At 37.7% G+C, this 19,067-nt stretch overlaps 1 protein-coding gene across 5 annotated transcripts in view; it reads right to left on the reverse strand.

Moving 5' to 3' along the window:
• MAP2K5 (mitogen-activated protein kinase kinase 5) overlaps positions 1 to 19,067 on the reverse strand; it is a 239,060-nt gene that overhangs the window by 87,075 nt on the left and 132,918 nt on the right. For all 5 annotated transcript variants that reach the window (XM_063088827.1, XM_063088824.1, XM_063088823.1 and 2 more), the window contains one exon: positions 17,819 to 17,890. In XM_063088827.1, coding sequence (XP_062944897.1) covers positions 17,819 to 17,890 — 72 coding nt within the window. The remainder of the gene's footprint in view (positions 1 to 17,818; positions 17,891 to 19,067) is intronic.

Below are 19,067 nucleotides of genomic sequence, written 5' to 3' on the forward strand. Positions count from 1 at the left end.
GGGAGAGGAACCTGCTTTTCATGTATGTCCCTATCCTTCAAAGTCTAATGCAGCCACAGTGTTTATGTTCCGTATTATATGTCTTATGGCAAAGCAGAAAGAAATACACAGCAGGTCTTAGAACTATTTTTATCAAGTTCTATTAGGAAGAGGTAAAAAATAAAAAGGGCTCTTAGCAGTTATAGTGCACGAAGACCAAGATCTTTACAAGGCTGTCAAAAGTCAATGTATGAACAGAGAACCTATATGGGGAAGAGGGAGCACGTATGCTTCAAGTGAATATTTCAGAGACAGACGAACCTGGGGCCATTCTGTATCTTTTACCCCTACTGGTCTATTAATCTACTTGCATTTCCCCAGTTTTTATTGTCAAGGTATTATAAATTAGGAAACTTACAAAAGAGAGTATGTAATCTTCTCTGAAATGGCCTGCAGATATGTCACTGTACTAAATGTGTTTCAGATTTAATGAAGCTTTAATGTCCTTTTTAATTTTGCCTGTTTCTGTATCACCAGGGGTCGGGCAAGGCAATCAGCACTCAAGAGGGTGGTTTGGTTTAAAACTAGGAAAAAACTCATTTGCTTATGAGTTGCACTGTATTTTCTTAATTAAATTTACTGAGTAAAATGGTTTAAGTTCAGCCAACCAATGACCTTTGTATGTAGATTTAGATTTATAAATAGGTTAACAGTTAAAGGAAAGGAGAAAAAAAAAAAAAGAATTGCCACAAAGCAAACAGATTAGGGCTAATCCAATAGAAATCTTTGCTCTCTTTATCATCTTTAAAAAAGAAGCATTTAAATATAGGCAGCTTAAGTCCAGTTTAAAAAAAAAGTCTATTGAAAAATGTGGATGTACATAAGTGCCAGCAATTCATCAAACGACTCTCCTTCTCACATCCTTTTCATTCCCAGGAGGAGAGTGGCTCACACTGCAAAAGATTTGGAAAAGCTTTATTTATTTGGGGGTGAGGAGGGTGGGGGGAGGAGTGGAGGGAGAGGATTCTACTTAATGTTAAATAAAAGAAGTGCATTTTAATTCCAATATCCAAGATTCTGCAAACTGCTGAATACTCTGTTCATTGTGAGACATTGATTATGTAAAAGGCAGAAAAAGAATACTCTGAAAGCATTTACCAGTTGGGAATACATTTAAATAACAGTAAACTATTAACATTTCACTATAAAACTAGGACTGTTCCTTAATGTTACTTTATTGATCTTTGATTTGTCCAGCCATAACCTATGAAATACTCTTGAATGAGCAGCATTTGAATATGTTTGGTGCGTGCCTGCATGCATGTGTGTGATCACAATTGCCAAATACAGAACAACTGTATGATAGAAACTTTTGTATTTTAACAAAAAGTTAGATGGTATTTATTTATAAGACAATAAAACAACATTATAAAATAAAAATAATTATTGTCATGAAATCATAAGAGGTAAAGAGAAAACATACATTGTAGCTAGGAAGCAAGTGCAGGACACAAATTCAGGACATGCTTTTGGTGATCAAGTCTCCTACTTAGAATATCAACAATGTTTTGAGAGTAGTTTTAAATTTACAGTTATACTGAAGAGCACTGGATTTTTAAAAATTCTTAATTTAGACATTCTATATTTCCCGGCATAACTGCAAATTGAAAATAAGCATTTTCAATATAGCCAGTGATCTAGCTGAAGGAGGACTTTATAGTCTGGAATGTTCTAAAATTTGTTCTTAATTACCTTATGCACATTTTGCACAATTAAATTTCCATCTAAGAATTTTGCATTTAGACTGTGCACTGCCATTAAACCTTCATTTTACAGAAATGCAGCAGCCACTTTGGAACATTCAGACACAGGGAAACTTTTAAAAATCAGACTTAACTACTGGATTACATAAAATTCCCTAGGTGAGATTTCATCCCAAGACAAATTTACACAGTCCTAGAGAAGGAGTTTAAATCATCTGAAACTATGCTGGTGAAGAACCATAATAAATATTAAATACCTCAAAATCTACCCTAAGATTTTACTTTTCTTCCCATGTATCAATTTCACTGTCCTCTTACTGAATGGTTTAAAAACAATCCAAAGGATATAACAGCAATTTACCAGTGTTAAAGTGCTTTGGAGGTTAAACTGACAACAAAGAACACAGAAACACAAAGCGTCTTGAAGTAGGGTTTCAATTAAATGTAGAGGATTTAGTAATGCAGGACCAAAAAAAAAAAAAAAAAAAGAGTTACAAATTAATTTAATCTTCTGCCTATAGTTTGCAGCTGCACTCCAAAGTGTCTAGGGCTTAAGAACAAAGCCTTGAAAGGCCTCGCAGTGAGGAAAGCTTCAATTTTTAATGTATAATGCCATTAGCTGATAACTTGTGGAATCTGCAACCCCTGCGGAGGGGCATAAGTGCGAGTAACAGAGACTGATGAAGTGACATATTTGTTCATGTCTAGAACTATGAGGAAGAGGGTTATTACTAACACCATCAGGACCAACAGAAATATGCCCTAATAACCTTTGAGACACTCTACATTATCAGTTCTCACTACATCAAATATATTAAAATCAAAACCTAATTCACTTTAATTAAAGACAATTAGTTTGTTTTACTGTTATTGTTTAACTTGGATGATATTATAATACACTGCAAATTAAAGATGGGATAATAAGTGTAATGAAAGCATCAAACTGCATACCTTTCCATCTATGCTTGGTGAAATTAGCTTATAACTCGTATCTACTTAAGGAAATTCAAGGACACTATCATTAAAAGTGGTGTAGAAATATTTCACTCTAAAGACAATACAGTGGAACCAGGCTTATCTTTTCCTTATTCAATTTATACTTATTATCAAATAACACTTTCCTACAAACTCTACAGATTTCTTTAATACAAACAGAATTATGGCCCAGTGGAGTCACCAGAAGCTTAATTAAGCTGCCTAAGGTCATACTTTAAGTTGGTGGCAAAGCTTGTTAAATTACTAGGAACACTGGGCTCTACAGATGTTTTGGCAATGGCAAAGAGCCCTGTCTGCAAATGCCCTGGAGACTTCTAGTGCAGTGGGTAAACCACAGCAAATAACTCATTATGCCTGTACAAAAAGTGCCAAATACTTCTCAGAGTTTGTAAATAACATTTTTTCTTTGTTTAGAAAGAGCCAAAATGTGAGGTTCAAGAATACTCCTTAACGTGCCAATATTTCAAAAAGAACTACTCATCCTTACCAAAGTCCACTGATATCAAGTAAATTTATATTAATTTAAGGAGCCCAAATGCAGTACCACAAAAATAAATCAAGCACTTCTCTATCATTCACAAGGTCCTGCATTCTATCCCAGATTACTACTAATAATGGAGAAAACACAGCATCACAAATAAATGTTTCTAACAAAGTGTTTTTTTTTTTTTTTGTAATTAGAAATGGGCTTATTACAATGGACAGAAATGGGGAGAGGGCAACAGTAATTCACAAGTACAATACCCTAATGCTGTTCCTTTAATTGCTTTATTTGTTTCACTGTTAAAAATGATTGCTTGCTGTAGCCTAACCATGAATGCTGAAAAGCATGATACATTGAGGTCTCAACCTGGGCAAACTGTACCTAAACTTACACTTTATTGCAGCTTAGTTCACAATCTTCACCTAATATAGGGTTATATCCCAGTGCAGCAGGAGGATAAATCATCCTGGAATATTACTCCGGCAAAGTTTAGCTGTGACTGGAGCATATGTGCTTTCGAGCCACTGAAGCAAAGGCCCATAAAATACACTAATTACTGGAAGTTATGGTCACTGAGTGATTGATAGCGCTCTGCAAGGCAACTTCCTCATTTTCAGCTCTTCTGACGGGGTTCATCCGCTACATAGCAATTATTAATTCATGACCCACCCCTCGGGCGCTAGTACCTTTACTTCTAATTCTCCTGCTAGCAAACTATTGCTACAGCTGGACACTGTCTTTCTTCATTCTCATGGCTGGGTAAGGATGATAAAAAGTAGATTTCATGCTAAATGCTATTGTTTTGAATCTTTAAATGTTGCTTGGTCTTCTTAACCCTGCTGTCCCAAAACACATAATTCTCATTCCTCTCCCTTAATGCTATTTCACTAGCATCTTTTTTTTTCCTTAAAAAAGAGTGTATGTGTATGTATATGCATATGTATGTGTATGCATATGTGCAGATATATGTGTGTGTGTTTATATCAATCTGTCTATATCACATTAGACTAAAAACTCTGGCTGAATAACTTTTTAGTTGAATACGGTATTTAAATGCAATGTATAATTTCAATGAGGCCATAGTAAATATGAGGCAGCTAACTCATAAATGAAAAAGGGGGAAAAACCTCTCCATTTAAAAAGACTTACTTTGTAGCTTTGCAGACACTCTAATTATTCCATCTGGATTTCCATCAGTAGCTCTACTCAGAGCAATCTAATTAAAATATCTGGGTATATAACTAAAGCTCTAAAAGTCACTTAAAAACAAGGGTCTCTGATGGTATTCTGTGCAATGAGAAGAAATTCAGTGACACTTTTGAATTAAAGAGACAAAGTTCAATCATGATGGATGAAAGCAACTATTCTACTTTTCTAATAGAAAAACAATTGCTCTTCAAATGTTTGCATAGCTCAAAACGCAATACTGAGGGTAGTTTTCCGCTCTGGAACCTGAGATGGTGCAACAGACGAGTAGAGAGAACTCTAATCTACCCATCTTTTCAGGATTTAGCTCACATTCTTCCTCCTGTTCCTCCTCTTATGTTGGGAGTTAGTACCAGAAGACTCAACCCACAATTTTGTGGACAAAATTCGTACCACTCCCTGTCCATAAAATTCACTAGGCAGTGTATCACATCCTACTTGGTAATAGTTCTTCATCTTCCTGTGTCTTTAATGCCTGATAAATTTTAACTTAAGGATAAACTCTAGGGCCGACCCCGTGGCGCACTCGGGAGAGTGCAGCGCTGGGAGCGCAGCGACACTCCCGCGGCGGGTTCGGATCCTATATGGGAATGGCCGGTGCACTCACTGGCTGAGCGCCGGTCACGAAAAAGACAAAAAAAAAAAAAAAAAAAAAGGATAAACTCTAAATCATAAACTTTAATGTTTTCCACGACATCAGAAACAGTACTTTGCAGTAGGTTGACAATAAGCATTAGTTGATCACGATAAATCTCCTGATGGTAACATCTCCTACAGCCTGGTCAACCTGGTGGTGCATGGGTTGGTTGTTTTTATGCTACAATACCTTAATGAACATATGAGAATACCTCAAAAAGTTCATGGAAAGATTCATATTATCTTTTAATTCTATTTTTCCATGAACTTTTTGAAGTACACTTGCAGTACACAAACTCTTTAGTGTGGAATATACTAAAAAGCATATGTACTTCACAGAGCTTGGTTTTCCAAAGTCTTGCAGTTTCAAATATTGACCCTGCAAGGACAGGAAATTTTCCTCAGGCTGTAAGTCTCTGGTGCAAGATAAGAATTGTGGCACAGCAGGTTGCTGGCTCAAAGACAGACTAGTTACTGATTGTTATGTAAAGATACTGAGAAACTGCTAGCGGGAGAAGGAATGTTTGTTAAGATCAAAGCTTTTGTTGATAGCCTTACTGGAATGTCATCTGGCTTGTTTCACTGAAAGTTACAAGCCTATATGGTTAAACTATAACCCCACCTTTGTTCTCTTCCTGTAACTTCCTGGTCTGGAAAATAAATGCAGGAAGAGAACCCCAATTCGGCATTAATTTCCCAAATGGAAGGGTTGGCTCTCACTTGAGCGTTCCCAGGGAAGTTAACCACTTCGGGGATTCACACTGCTCAGAAAAGATGGGCTTTGAGTAATCCTTTGCATCTCCGTCACCCAGGGGAAGAAGGGTGACAAATCCATGGGGGGCGAAGCAACACATAGCAACACTTTAATATTACAGTTTGACAATTTTAATTCGGGTTTGACAAGACCCTCTTACTTAGGCATCACTGGTACGAATGATCAGTAGCACCTGTACATATTTAAGCATTATGATTAATTTAGATGACTTACTTCTTATTAAAGACTAGAGTTGCAAGAAGGGAAGAGATTAGAGTTAACTGCCCCAAAACCCCATCTCATATGCTTAATTCAATAACCATTTAAATCCTCATAATAAGAATTAAGAAATGACACTCTTTTAATCTGTTTGTTTAATGCTGACCTGTGTCCTCTGACAGCAGAAAACTTTAATCATGACAACAGTTTCTTAGAGACCTAGCTCTAGGGGCTTCCATCTCTAAACCACTCTCTGGAGTCATGTAGCTGTGTGTATTTGAGAAAATACTAGTACTGGGGTCTAGTCTATTGAGCTCAACCTAATCTAAACTCCTATTTCTAGACATTTCAAACTCAAGGGAGACATAATCAGGTGATATTTTTACACTTCTGGCCTCTGTATGTACTGTTGCTCCTGCTGGAACACTGTCCTACAAATCTAACCCATTCATCATAACTTAGCTTAGACACCATCACTTCTAGGAAGCTTTCTGGGGTGTATCATGTTTCCAGAGATGGCCTTAACAGAATCTACATCTCGGGTGCTCTTTGGCAATGTGACCTTTTACTTCCTCATCAAGAGTCTATGCTGTGATCAACAAAATGTGCCAAGAGCGATCCTGTGTAATTTCTGAGGTTGGGCCTTCAGAGACTTGCAGCTTTTGCCACTGCAGCTTAAACCACCAGGCACCACAAAGGAAGACTAAGCTAGCCATGGTGGGCTGGGGAGGCGCGCGGGGAGGTAGTTTTTCCTAGCCATCCCCACCAAGGTGCCATGCATGCAGAAGTCATCTTGGGTTTTCCATTCTTAACCATGACCTGACTGTAACCTCATGAGAGACCCTTGATGCTCTGTGGAATGGCTGGGTCCTGCTAGGATTCCTGACTCACAAATCCCAAGGAAATAGATGGTTGTTATTTTAAGCCACTAATTTGAGGTAGTTTACTAAACAGTAATTGATAACTGAAATGCTTTCCCTGATACTGCTGTCAGCTTCACTCTCATCTGCCAAGTCCTATGTGCTTTCAGTGCACTTTTACTTCTCTTTCCTCCCACTAGTCAAGGAGCTCCTAAGGGCAAAGTGTGTACCCTTACTGCCAACATAGGGGAGCACTGGATAAATGCTTATTGATTAGATGGCATTCTCACCTACTCACTTCCTATTATAGTAGACATACTGGAGATTAGGTTAATTTTGTGTTTCTTTTAAGAAATAAACTAGGTCTTGGTTTATGAAAGACAATAGGCACATTTCAAAATATGGTAAAACTGAGCCAGCTATAGAAAAGTGTAAGGTGTCTTGAAAGGCAGTCTTGACTGACCAGGAGAGCCACAATCAACTTGTCTTATCCTTTATCTAATTTCCTGCTCATTTACGTTTACCATTCATCTCTTCTTCTTTCATACTATTGGATCTACTTTTTTCTAGAGCATAATGGAAGAAGCAGACTTTAATCCATGAGTCAGGACATTTGACTGCTGCTGCCTGATCTAGTCACTTAATCCTTCTAGAAAAGCCTTTTAATTTCTCTGGATCTCAGTTTCCTCATTTACAAAATGGGAACCTTGAATCTCATAGCAATCTCTGATGTCTCAAATTACTGATTTTTCAGTCATTTCTCACCATAGTAGGGAGAAGCTTAAATGAGATAATAAATATTAAATGGCTTTGTTAAATGCTACACATATATAAAATGTTATGTTGTCACCCTTTTAGTTAGAATGACATTGAGCAAGAGGATGTCAACAGCTCAGAAGAGAGGAAAGCGCACATACTTCATATCACAAAGCCTAGAATGCAGTCCTCCTCTGCAGTGTGAGCTGTGTGCGGCAAATACGGGCACATTCCTTCCCTTCTCTGGATCCCAGCTTCCTCACTGGTAAGAAGGAATGGTCTGATTTAACAAATTCTAAAGTCTCTCTTCTGGTTAAAAAATATTCTAGTCTCTAAATACAAGATAAGGTATGTAAAATAATTTTCTAAATAAATCCTATAGAAAATGTTAAAGTTATTATCCAGTTCAGAACCAAAGTATGTAATATGGTCTGCAGAATCTTTTAGAGGATTTTTAAAGCCAAGTACAGGTCACTGGATTTGAGTATTGACAGAATCCTAGGAGGAGTGGTTTTTACCACTGGATACCTCAAAGTTAACAGTAGTGGTTCCCAAAATTATCACAGACTCATAGAATTTTAGAGTTGAAAGATGTCACTAGCAGACTTGTTCCTTCTTACCTTTTAGATCTCAACTCAAAAGTAACACCACACCACTTAGTTATTCCTAGCATATCACCCTGTTTATTTTCATCTAACAAATTACAATTGTCAAGCACCCTTCCTTAAAATGTGGGCTCCATGGAAGCAGGGACTTTTGTCAGTTTTGTTCACAGCCGTGTCCCCAGTGACTAGCACAGGGCCTGCTACATAGTAAGCACTCAACAAAGATATACTGAGCAACTTAATGAATAAATGACTTCATCTTGCCTAACCTTATACCTGTCTCTTCTACAAAGAATTTTTTCAAAAAAAATCTGAAATCAGTGGTCATTCAGTCCCTACTTAAATGTCCCCAGGCATTTTTACCTCTAACGGCAGATTCCACTGTTGAGTATGAAAGGTGTAGGGATCCATCCATCAGAAAATTCTTTATATTGAATAGAAAGCCATGTTTTGTTTTGTTTTTTTAAGTTGCAGAAGGTTCAACCTGCTGGTCATAAAGCAACAACCTGCTGCTGCTCCACTGACAATCCTTCAAACATCTGAAGATGGATTATCAAATGCCAGCTTTGTCTTCTCTTTATTTCTTTATTCTTCATATCAAGAGTTTGTGGACATCTTTTTTTTTTTTTTAACTCCAAATTCTCTGTGTTGTGTGTATACATGATATAGGCATGTGCTGTTAGAAAAACTTTAAAATCAGTCTGAAATCCATGAAAATAATAAATGCTGAGCTGGGACTACTAGCACCTGTTCCATCTTGTTTTGTCAATCTCATGGTTGTTCCCGATACCTCTGAGCACAAAGCAAGCTCAACAATGCCTCATTCAGTGGGAAACACTTCACTTTGCCAGTTTCACATTCACTACAATCACTGACAAGCTTGGAAAATGCACATTTAGGCATGGTAATCTGAGACAGCTGGATCCCTTCACAAACCTTGCAAAAGACTGAACTAGTCAATCCATCATCTGCCAAAGGTCATTTTAACAGCTCCTTTTTGCAGTAAGTTACACAAAATTTTACACACAAATATGACAATGGAAAAAAATCAAGTTAAAACAGAATTACAGATAGGAGAATGAATGAAAGAAACTGTTACATGCTCTTTTTCCTCAACACTCTTCAATGGAAGGGAAGGAGGTCCCATGACAAGGACTCCAGAACCACATCCTCACCACTTTCCTATGCTATCTTCCACTGAAATTTCTTTGTCTTTGGACCCTTCAGATCCTTTCACCTTCTGATGGTTTTCAGCAGAAACTTCTGATCAACAGGTAAGATGTTTCACTGGTTGGAGCAGCAGAGTAAATATATTACAGTAATATTCAACTTCCACTCACATTCTTAGACATAATTATAAAAAAGAAGAGAAAAAAACATCAGTATTTGAGTGAAGCACACCAATGCCAAATTTTTATGTTCCCGAGAGGCTGATAGCAGCTGCTTATAGGACCTCCAAAGCCATCCGTCACCCCTCTGACCAGATTCACAGTCACCAAGGGCTAGAAAGGCAAACAGAGCTGCAGCTACAGACCCACTAGAGACAGCTATGTTGCTGGGTGTTTTTTGTAGGGAGAAGGAGGGATGAGTTCTTCTGTACATCTAGAGGCAGGAACCAAGTCTAGATAATGCACCATAATTCTTATTACTTAGTTGGCACTCAATACATATAAGATGCTATTTGAAAAAGAAACTTACTTCTTAAAGTAACTTTATGATGTTGTTAATGTTAAATGAAAGAAAGTGTTTATAAAAGAGCCTACAATATTGAAAATATTCTATGCTTGTTTTCAAAAATATAAGTGTTTACTATCACTGTTTATATTCTGCTTCCCTTATTATACTCTAGGTTCAACAAGGAAAGGGAACACACCTGTTTTATTTACCAGTGTATCCCCAACACTTAGTAAAGTGTTTGACACATAAAAGGCATTCAGTAAATACATGAGGCATAAATGAATTCTAATGTTATCTTTGTTTTACAGATAAGACACAGACATTTGGAGTAGCAAAGTGAATTGGCCAAGATCACACTGATTACATGTGGTGGCACCGATATGTGAACCCAACTCCTGTTATTAATCCAAAGTCTGAGCTCTTCAGCAGTTCAAGAATTAGAATGACAGCCCTTAAATCTAAAAATGATATCAGAAAGAAAATAACAAATTCTCCATCAAACTTCTCCGGAAGCTTCTGTCAAGGGTACTGGGCTGGGTGATCCATGCCCCTTTTTCAATACTTTTATTTTAATTTACATAGCTCAACATGGTTTACGGATTTGCTTGTAAATGTAGAAGATCACACTTCATTTTTTTGATATCTAATGAGTTTTATCTGGCATCTGTTAAACAATATGTATAAGGGCAAAGACAAAAAATGAGATGTATTGACAGTTTTTAAATTCCCATAAGACAAGGTAGTTACATCCAACTATTTGTACTTTTTATGTTAAATTTTCCCTTTGAAAATTTACTATTTATGATTCCCCAACAAAAACACATTTTCTCTGAGCAAAAACACTGCCATATGTCATCTAGGAAAAATGTTAGGTCTTTTTAAGTTTTTCATTTTTCTGTAGAAATACTAAGAGGGGGACAATCTCAAATGACATATTTCTTCCGCATTATAACATTAAAATTAAAATACTTTGATGATTTCCTTCCCTTTGTTTTCTCTGTTCTCTCTTCCTAGAACTTCTATTTTTCATGTTAGAGGTCCTGACCTGGTTAGCTAATTTTCTCTTCGCTCCTATTTTTTCTCTGAAAGTTCCTTTGTTATAGCAGCCTGCTCTTGTCTCCTGAGTGCGATATTTTCTCTTATTCCTCTGAGGATATGCTATTGGTAGTTCATTTGTTGTCTACTTCCTCTTTCACTTTGGTTTAAGGTATTATGCTTTAAAAAAAAATCCCATTAAGTTATTTTTAGTGGAGTTTGAGGTGAGAGTAGAAGCTAAAGCTTACACTCCAGTTATTATCTTTAATGAAATTATTTGTCTTTTTGAATCATACGTAAACATTTCAAAAGGAAATTCCTTTTAAAGAGAAAAAATAATGGCTTAATTTTCTCATTGTGACCTTTGTCCAAAAGCTCTGAAATAGAGCTCCCATCTAAAGATGAAGAAACTGAGGCCCAGAGAGATTAACTGATTTACCCAGGGTTCTATAGCTTTGACTGGTTGCGGTGGAATCTGAATCTGGGTCTGATAACTTTGGCAAACAGAATGCTCTTCTTTACAGGGAAAACACTTGTGATCTATTCAGCAAACATTTATGGACACTTATGTCAAAAGCTCCATCAACCTTTAAACTCTGATCTTTCTTTTCAGAAACAGCTTTAAAACCATTATAAAAGTAGGGAAAAATTGAGCCAAAAAGATTTCTGGAATACCCAGTAGGGCACTGGAATTGTGCTGGATAGAGTAGGAGATTATGAGAGAATCAGATTTGAATCCTGTAATTTTTGATTCAAGAAGGGCCAACTTCAAATCCAGCCTTTTCAGATATGACTGTTTACCTCCCACCTATGACATGCCCATAAATTACTATAATACAAAGTTGAAAATGTTATGCGACAAGGAAGATGTTGATGAAGGTCAGAGAGGAAGATATTATTTTCAGCAGGAGAGATCAGAGTTGGCATCATGAAAGATGGGTATTTAAACTGCATCCTGGAAGAGATGAAGAAAAATGATATTCCATGAACAGAGAACAGCACTGTGGATTTATTTTTAACTTGGTAAAGGTAATTCTAAAACTCTAAGAAAAACTCTTTTCGTCAAAATAACAGAATCCATAAAAATCTTCAGAAGATGGTGTTACTTTAATGACAATGACCTTGTATGGCTCTCTGAATATGTTCTTCACCTATCTTGAGACTTTTTCTAAGCCATGGGCCTGGCTTTCATCATTTAACACATCATTCAAACCACTTCAATAAAACAGCGATCATGCTGAAGAGGAGTCTCAGAGGACTAGATGACACACCAATTAACTAAGCACATCGAGCCAGATTGTTCTATGCCTTGGACTCAAGAGACTGCTGTACAGAGGCGGCACACAAAGGCAGAAAGAGTGAGGATCCAAGTGAAAAGAGCAAAATGCACATGCTAAAGATGGGGCTTTCAGTCCAACTCCTGCAGAAAAGTCTGTCAGAAGATTATTCACCACCAGTCTTAATAAGGTTTACGATAATCCGCCAGATAGAATCACAAACCAGAACATGTACTTGTAGAGCATACTTGGTGAGAATAAGAACACCACAGGACTGTCTCGACACCTTTTTAATGCATATGCATCCTTCTGGGGGCTGCAAATGCAAGGCTAGCAGAGGGAGTACTTTGACTTACTTTTTGATTCAAGAAGGACCAACTTCAAATCCAGCTTTTCCAGATATGACTGTTTACCTCCCGCCTACAGATTTATGTTGTGACTCAAAATGACATAATATGAATGAAATAACTAATTAGTAAAAAACAAGAGTGAAACTTTCTCCTCCAGTTATTCTCTGGGAGAAGAGATAAGCATGAACTGCCTATAAAATTAAGAAATTGTGCCCTAAAATGTTTTAGGCATCCTCCACCCCTAAAGATTAAATAAAACCATCAAACTTGGTAAAACAAAGCCTTTATTGTGTGCCAAACTCATTTTCATTTTAAAGTTTAGCCCTCAAGTCTTGAATAGCAACTACCAGGGTGAATAATCCTAAAAATCCCCAGTCAACTAAATCAGTGTGAGCTTTCTGGAAGAGGCAAATAGTCTGGGACAGGATTAATGCTTTCAGTCTGTCCCAGTTCCAGAATTTTGCACCCTTCTTAGTAGGTCTCACTTGTTATTTTTTTTCTTTTCTTTTTGCATTTCCACACTGATTCTTGTTGTGAAGTTGAAGAACTGCCATGCCACATGGGTTCTCTTCCCCACCACAAAGTGAGCCCACACAAACCCCATATATGACGACAACCTTTGTTTGGTTCCATAACTAATGCACAGGAGGGGAACAACAACACATTTAAAGATCTTAGTTGAAAACCAGAAACAGCAGAAAAGGGGGCCAAATTCTTCCCATCTAGTCAGGGTGAATAATCTCATTTTTTCCCTTCTTAAGGATAATTCCCATCTTTACGTTACTTCTGCCACCTCCAAATACTACATCCAGCTGACAAAATCCTGGAAGAGAAACACTTTATCCCTCAAACAGAGGGACGTGGAACTGAAAGGAGATGGAACAATTCTGTCTGTGGATAAGAGAGTCTGATATTAAAGATTCTTTGCTTGAGGCATGAACGTACCTGTCTGTGATTTTTTTTTTGATGGCATGTAGCATCATCTTTTATGAAAGAGTGTGGTGCGAGGCCTTGTTATGATCCCCATGGGGATTGTGACAGACATTAACGAGAAGGGGCAGTAGGAAGAAGGCAGGCAAGGGGGAACCTCATTGTTTTAGGAGTTTAGAGCAATGATGGTAACCTTCTCATCCTTGCATCTCCAAACTTCAGAGATGAGTTTATGTGACTGGGGGAAGTGATGCTAGAGAGAGGTAGAAGGGACAGAAAACTCTAGCTCCCATTTTGACTCTACTGGAGTCTTGTGTAATTTCAGGGAAATTCCTTTGCTCAGTTTCCTATGTTTTTATCCAATTTTTTCTTTACCACATGTACCCCAGGGGAATAAACTGGTTGATTCAAACACTTTGAGGAAGGTATGCACACAAATAGGTAGTGAATAGTACTGGGTGAGGCCTTGCGTATTTTGACATTTGATCTCTCCTTAGTGTTTACAAGGATACACCTTGGAGTGTGCTGGGGGATGGGGAGAGGGACCCTCCATCTTTTACCTCTTTCTCCTAGTGGCAAACTCCCTTCAAGAGCAATTCCACTCAAATGTCAACTCCTTTGTGAAACACTCCCCCCCACGCCCATGGCTCAGAGTCCTTCATAAACATCTCTACTGAAGACTTATCAAAAGGTTCTGGGCTTAAGGGGACTTTCTTTTCTACCAGAGGGAGGGTCTTCTCAGCTTTGTGTACCCCACTCTCCAGGGACTGGCACACAGCAAGTGGTTAAGTAAGAATTAACGAAAGAGTCAGTTTCTACTCTTCAGAACACATACCTAGAAAGGGAATCTGGCTTTGAAAAATGAGAACAAACAGAAGAGAAGTAATTCTTTAAAAGTGTCAACTATATTTCACAATGCAATTTTATTCGTCAGATTCTAAAATGTTGCTGAGATTCACACTTCTGTCTATAGTGATTTTATTTTTTTATATTGTTGGTGGCTGGCCAGTATGGGCATTGAACCCTGGACCTTGGTGTTATCAGCACCATGCTCTAACCAACTGAACTAACTGGCCAGCCCTGTCTATACTGATTTTAAACAGGATTTACCACATCTATTTGAAGAGCACTGTGATAAAAACAAAGAAGAATCTTGGCCTTTGAGTACTGTACTTCTTCCGGGCTAACTTCCCTATCCCTTCTGGTAATGTTCTCATCACATCGGCCCCTAGGAGGAAAAGAAACTTGGGGTTCTCTTGTAATCTTCATTATTGAATTACCCACAATTTCTCATTTATGGACTCAAAACTTCCTACTTCCCTACCCTATCACATTTTTCTTTACTTTTGACTCCCAATGAATTTGGCATAAGGCACATGCCAAGGACCTTACTCTATTCTCTAATGACTTACTGGTCTAGCACTAGGTTGGTCACATGTTGTCACCTGCTTGGGTCCTATACTCCTAGAGGGCAGGGGCTGCAATCCCATGGCTCCTTTTGAAGGCATTTAGTTAAGCATCATGTACAAATAGGTGCTCAACAACCTTTTTTGATTATTATAATCAGATTCCACTTTACATCCTGTAACAACATCTCCTCCTGCTTTAATACCCGGCTCCTTACCATCCATTTTAAAACACAAGGAGCACTATAAGGCCTAACCCTTCCTGGCCATTACTCCCAACCATTTGGTCATATTCTGCTTTCCACCTCACCACATGAACCAACACCCGCCTTCTGGCATTCAGGTGTCCCACACTCAACACTGACACTTTTTCACACAGTGAAATCCTATTCCTCCTCAATCTTACAAATTCAATCAGTCTGTTTTTCTTCAGTCTTCCAGAGACTATTCAATAGTTTCCCTCCAGAATAAATGAACATGATCAACAAAATCCCAAATACATCAATGGCAATCTCCCTCCCTATACTGCAAAGAGTATCTTTTTTATTAATCGTTGCATCGCCAGCATGCAGCAAAATACTGGCAGACATGTATTATAACAGCAACATAAATAAATATAAATACGTGATATTTATTGGGCATCTATCTTCCTACCTACCTAAACTGATCTCCCTGTTTCCACACTTGCCCCTCTATAGCCATGCTCCACAGAGCACTCAGTGATCCTTTTAAATGTAAGTCAGACCATTTACTCTCAGAGTAATATTGAAAATCCTTAGCATGCCCTACAAGGCTGTATATGATCTGGCCCCTGGTTACCTCTCTGAATTTATTTTTTCCCATTTTTCCCTTGCTAACACCACTCAAGTCATACTGGCCTCTCTGCTTTCCTTAAATATGCCAAGTGCACTCCATCTTAGTGCCTTTGTACTTGCTGTTGTTACCAGGTAGCTCCCTCCTTTCACAGCAGTCTCTGCTCAAATGGTACTTTACATTGACTTATCACCACCTGACAAATTACATATTTAGTTATCCCTTTGTTTTCTGTGCTTCCCCTCACACCCCACCCCTCACCAAATATAACTCCATGAGAGACAAGACTTGAGTGTCCTTTCATAACTCTGTCCCCATTGCCTCTGTAGCGGGCATAGCAGAAGCTCAATACATGAAGGCATAAATGAGTACAGAAGGGATGAATGGTGAACATTTAAATGTGCTCTAAATCTTACGTCTATTAGTTATGCTCTCTTACAGTACTGTCATGCCTTTGCATTTTATGCCATGCTAGGGTATATCACTGTCTCAGTTACGCAACTCCAGAGTTGTTACGTGAAAGTTAAGGAAAGAACAGCAGAATGAGCAGCAGCAGAGTCACAGAATGTTAGTCTGGAAAGAAGCATAGAAATCACAATTTTAAGATGAAGATACTGAGGTTCAGCAAAGAACGATGGCTTGCACAGGGTAACCTAGAAAACTAGTAGCAAAGCTAGAAAAGCAATCTAGGTCTTCCATTCCCAATCTAGGATTCTTATCTTTATGCTATGTAACTTCTCAATTACCCTATACTATATCCAGTCATTTATAAAATACAATCAATGGCAATTATTTAAAATATGCAAAGGGAAATTATATAACAGCAAGGCCTGAGTCCCACAAATCAAAAGCACTAGTTTCCCTAAAACAGGCTAATGAAACAAGCCCTTCAGGATTCTGTTGGGAGATTCAGTTCGGAGATCTGTCCACCATTATTGCTAACCTCTCAGCTGATGCATACATACTGTATTTCTTCTTAGATTCCTTTTCATGAAGAAGCAGAAGAATATGGTTTAATAAACATTGAACACCTCATTTTTATTTTCTTTCTACCATGCAGGTGAATTGAGTCTGAAGATATTTCCTTGCAAATACAATTGCACTCATGCATTACAAAAATCATAGAAAAAGTATTTGACTAAAAAAAAAGGTGATAAAATTGTGATAGCAACTCTATGATCTTATTTAAAGAGTCCTTTCTACTTTTAAAGAGTCCTCCCTCATCCAAATCAATGAAAGTGAGAAACAATTCTTGAGGCACTGTGAATATCCGGGTTCTATACCCGTGCAATTCAAATTGAGCCAGATGTCCTTCAAATTTAGGTCATATGCATTTCCTTACAGATCAATGGTCATTTTATAGAAACCTTAACACAGAATTCTAGTGGGGCTATATCTAGCACACTAGATAAAGTCCATTCTAAATACAGCTATAAAGACTAAAGATATTAAAATTATGCTAAATACATATCCCCCTTTCTCCCTTTCCCTCCACATCACATCATACCACCTCCACCAGCCACACACATGTGATATGACTATACTCGAACAAGGGAGTTTTTTTCTTTTTAAACAAACATATAGACTTATACATCCAAATGAGTAGGGCTGTACCTTTTAAAGAAATCACTTTTGGAAGTTATATATACATTCCAACAAGGCTACCATCACACAGAATTTTTCTGGAATCCCTCTTTTAGAACACGGGCTCTCCAGATTTAATGTGCAAAAAGATCACCCAGGGAACATGTTAACAATGCAAATTTTTAGAGATTTGGATTTAATTGGTGGGATGTGATCAGGGAACCGGTATTTATAACAAGCACTCCAGGTAAGATCATTCCAGACCACTCACACGTAATCTGTGAGAAACAGTGCTTTAGAGTAACCTCCAGAGTCATTTCACAAGCCACACAAGTATATCAAAATAAGGATTTTAGAGTCAAACTCTGTGTACATGTTCACATAGCACACTGAACACCTATTTTATTCTTTCAAAATCTTCATTCTTTCTGATTGAACATATTAGTACAGATATGCACAGAAGTGTCTATTTGCAAACAACAACATACCTCCATGAAAGAGATTCCTAAGCTCCAGACATCAGAATGAATTCCATACTGCTCCCCTGAAATTCTTTCAGGCTGCAGGAAAACAGAAAGGAACTTGTGAGGTGACGTAAGCTACTCCAAGAAACACAGATTGAATAAGAGCTTCAACTAAGGTGGGGAGCTACTAACATTTGCATAGCATTTTATGGATAACAAAACAATTTTACATGTATGTATATATGTATATGTGTACTATATAGATAATACATAGAAATTATATAGAGGTATATATAATCTCATTTCACAGATGAAGAAAATGGAGGCTCAGAGTGGTGATGTCATTCATGCAAGATCCTAAGGTAGTAAATGAGCTGAGACTTCTACCTAAATCTCCCTCCAAATCCAGCGGTCTTAGTTGTGGAGTGACAGATTGTACAACCTTATACAATGTTATCACTTATTTGCATTTTGATAGAAGGCTGTGGAACACTGGTTTCTTTTAATTTTTTAACTTTCTATTTGAAAATAATTTCAAACTCATAGGAAAGTTGAAAGAATAAGACTAGTGCAAAGAACATCCATATTTCCTTTGTTGAGATTCACCTACTTTTCAACATTTTGTTCCATTTATCAGGGTTTCTTTTGATATGAACCAAGGAAAAGTTCAAAAAGTCCATTTGGGACTCTTGGTCCTCCACCCAAGATGTGTAGCAAATACTTGGTGTGAAAAGCTGGTACATGCACACATTCTACTTCAACAGGTGAGCACTGTGTGGGTGCTTCCTGATCTATCCTTCCAGGATTCGGCCTTCAGTAGGGTACTTCACAGAAGTCTTTGGAATGAACACATAAACAAATGAATAAGAGAAACGGAGGTCTCACAAAGGTGGAATGGTTACTCAAGGTTACAGAGGAAATCACGGCAGAGCTGGGATCATAATTCATACCCTATTATCCAATTCTAGCTAGTTCAGTAGGCCCTAGGATGTATTCATATGGAACTGGCCAGCCAGTTACAGGAGTAACATTGTTATCATCACCTTCAACAACATCACTGTGTGCATTTAAGGAATTTTCATGTGTCAGGAATTGTTTTAAGTGATTTTCATGCATGTCTTATTTCATACTCACAATCATCCACATTAGATTGGTACTATTTAATCATACCCATTTAACAGATGAGAAAAATGAGGTACAGAGAGGTTTAGTTCACATTACAAACCAACATGAAATACTGCATCCACAATATAAGAAGTACAGCAATAGCTAT

Source organism: Cynocephalus volans, chromosome 3 (assembly GCF_027409185.1).
Source record: "Cynocephalus volans isolate mCynVol1 chromosome 3, mCynVol1.pri, whole genome shotgun sequence".
Taxonomy (NCBI): domain Eukaryota; kingdom Metazoa; phylum Chordata; class Mammalia; order Dermoptera; family Cynocephalidae; genus Cynocephalus; species Cynocephalus volans.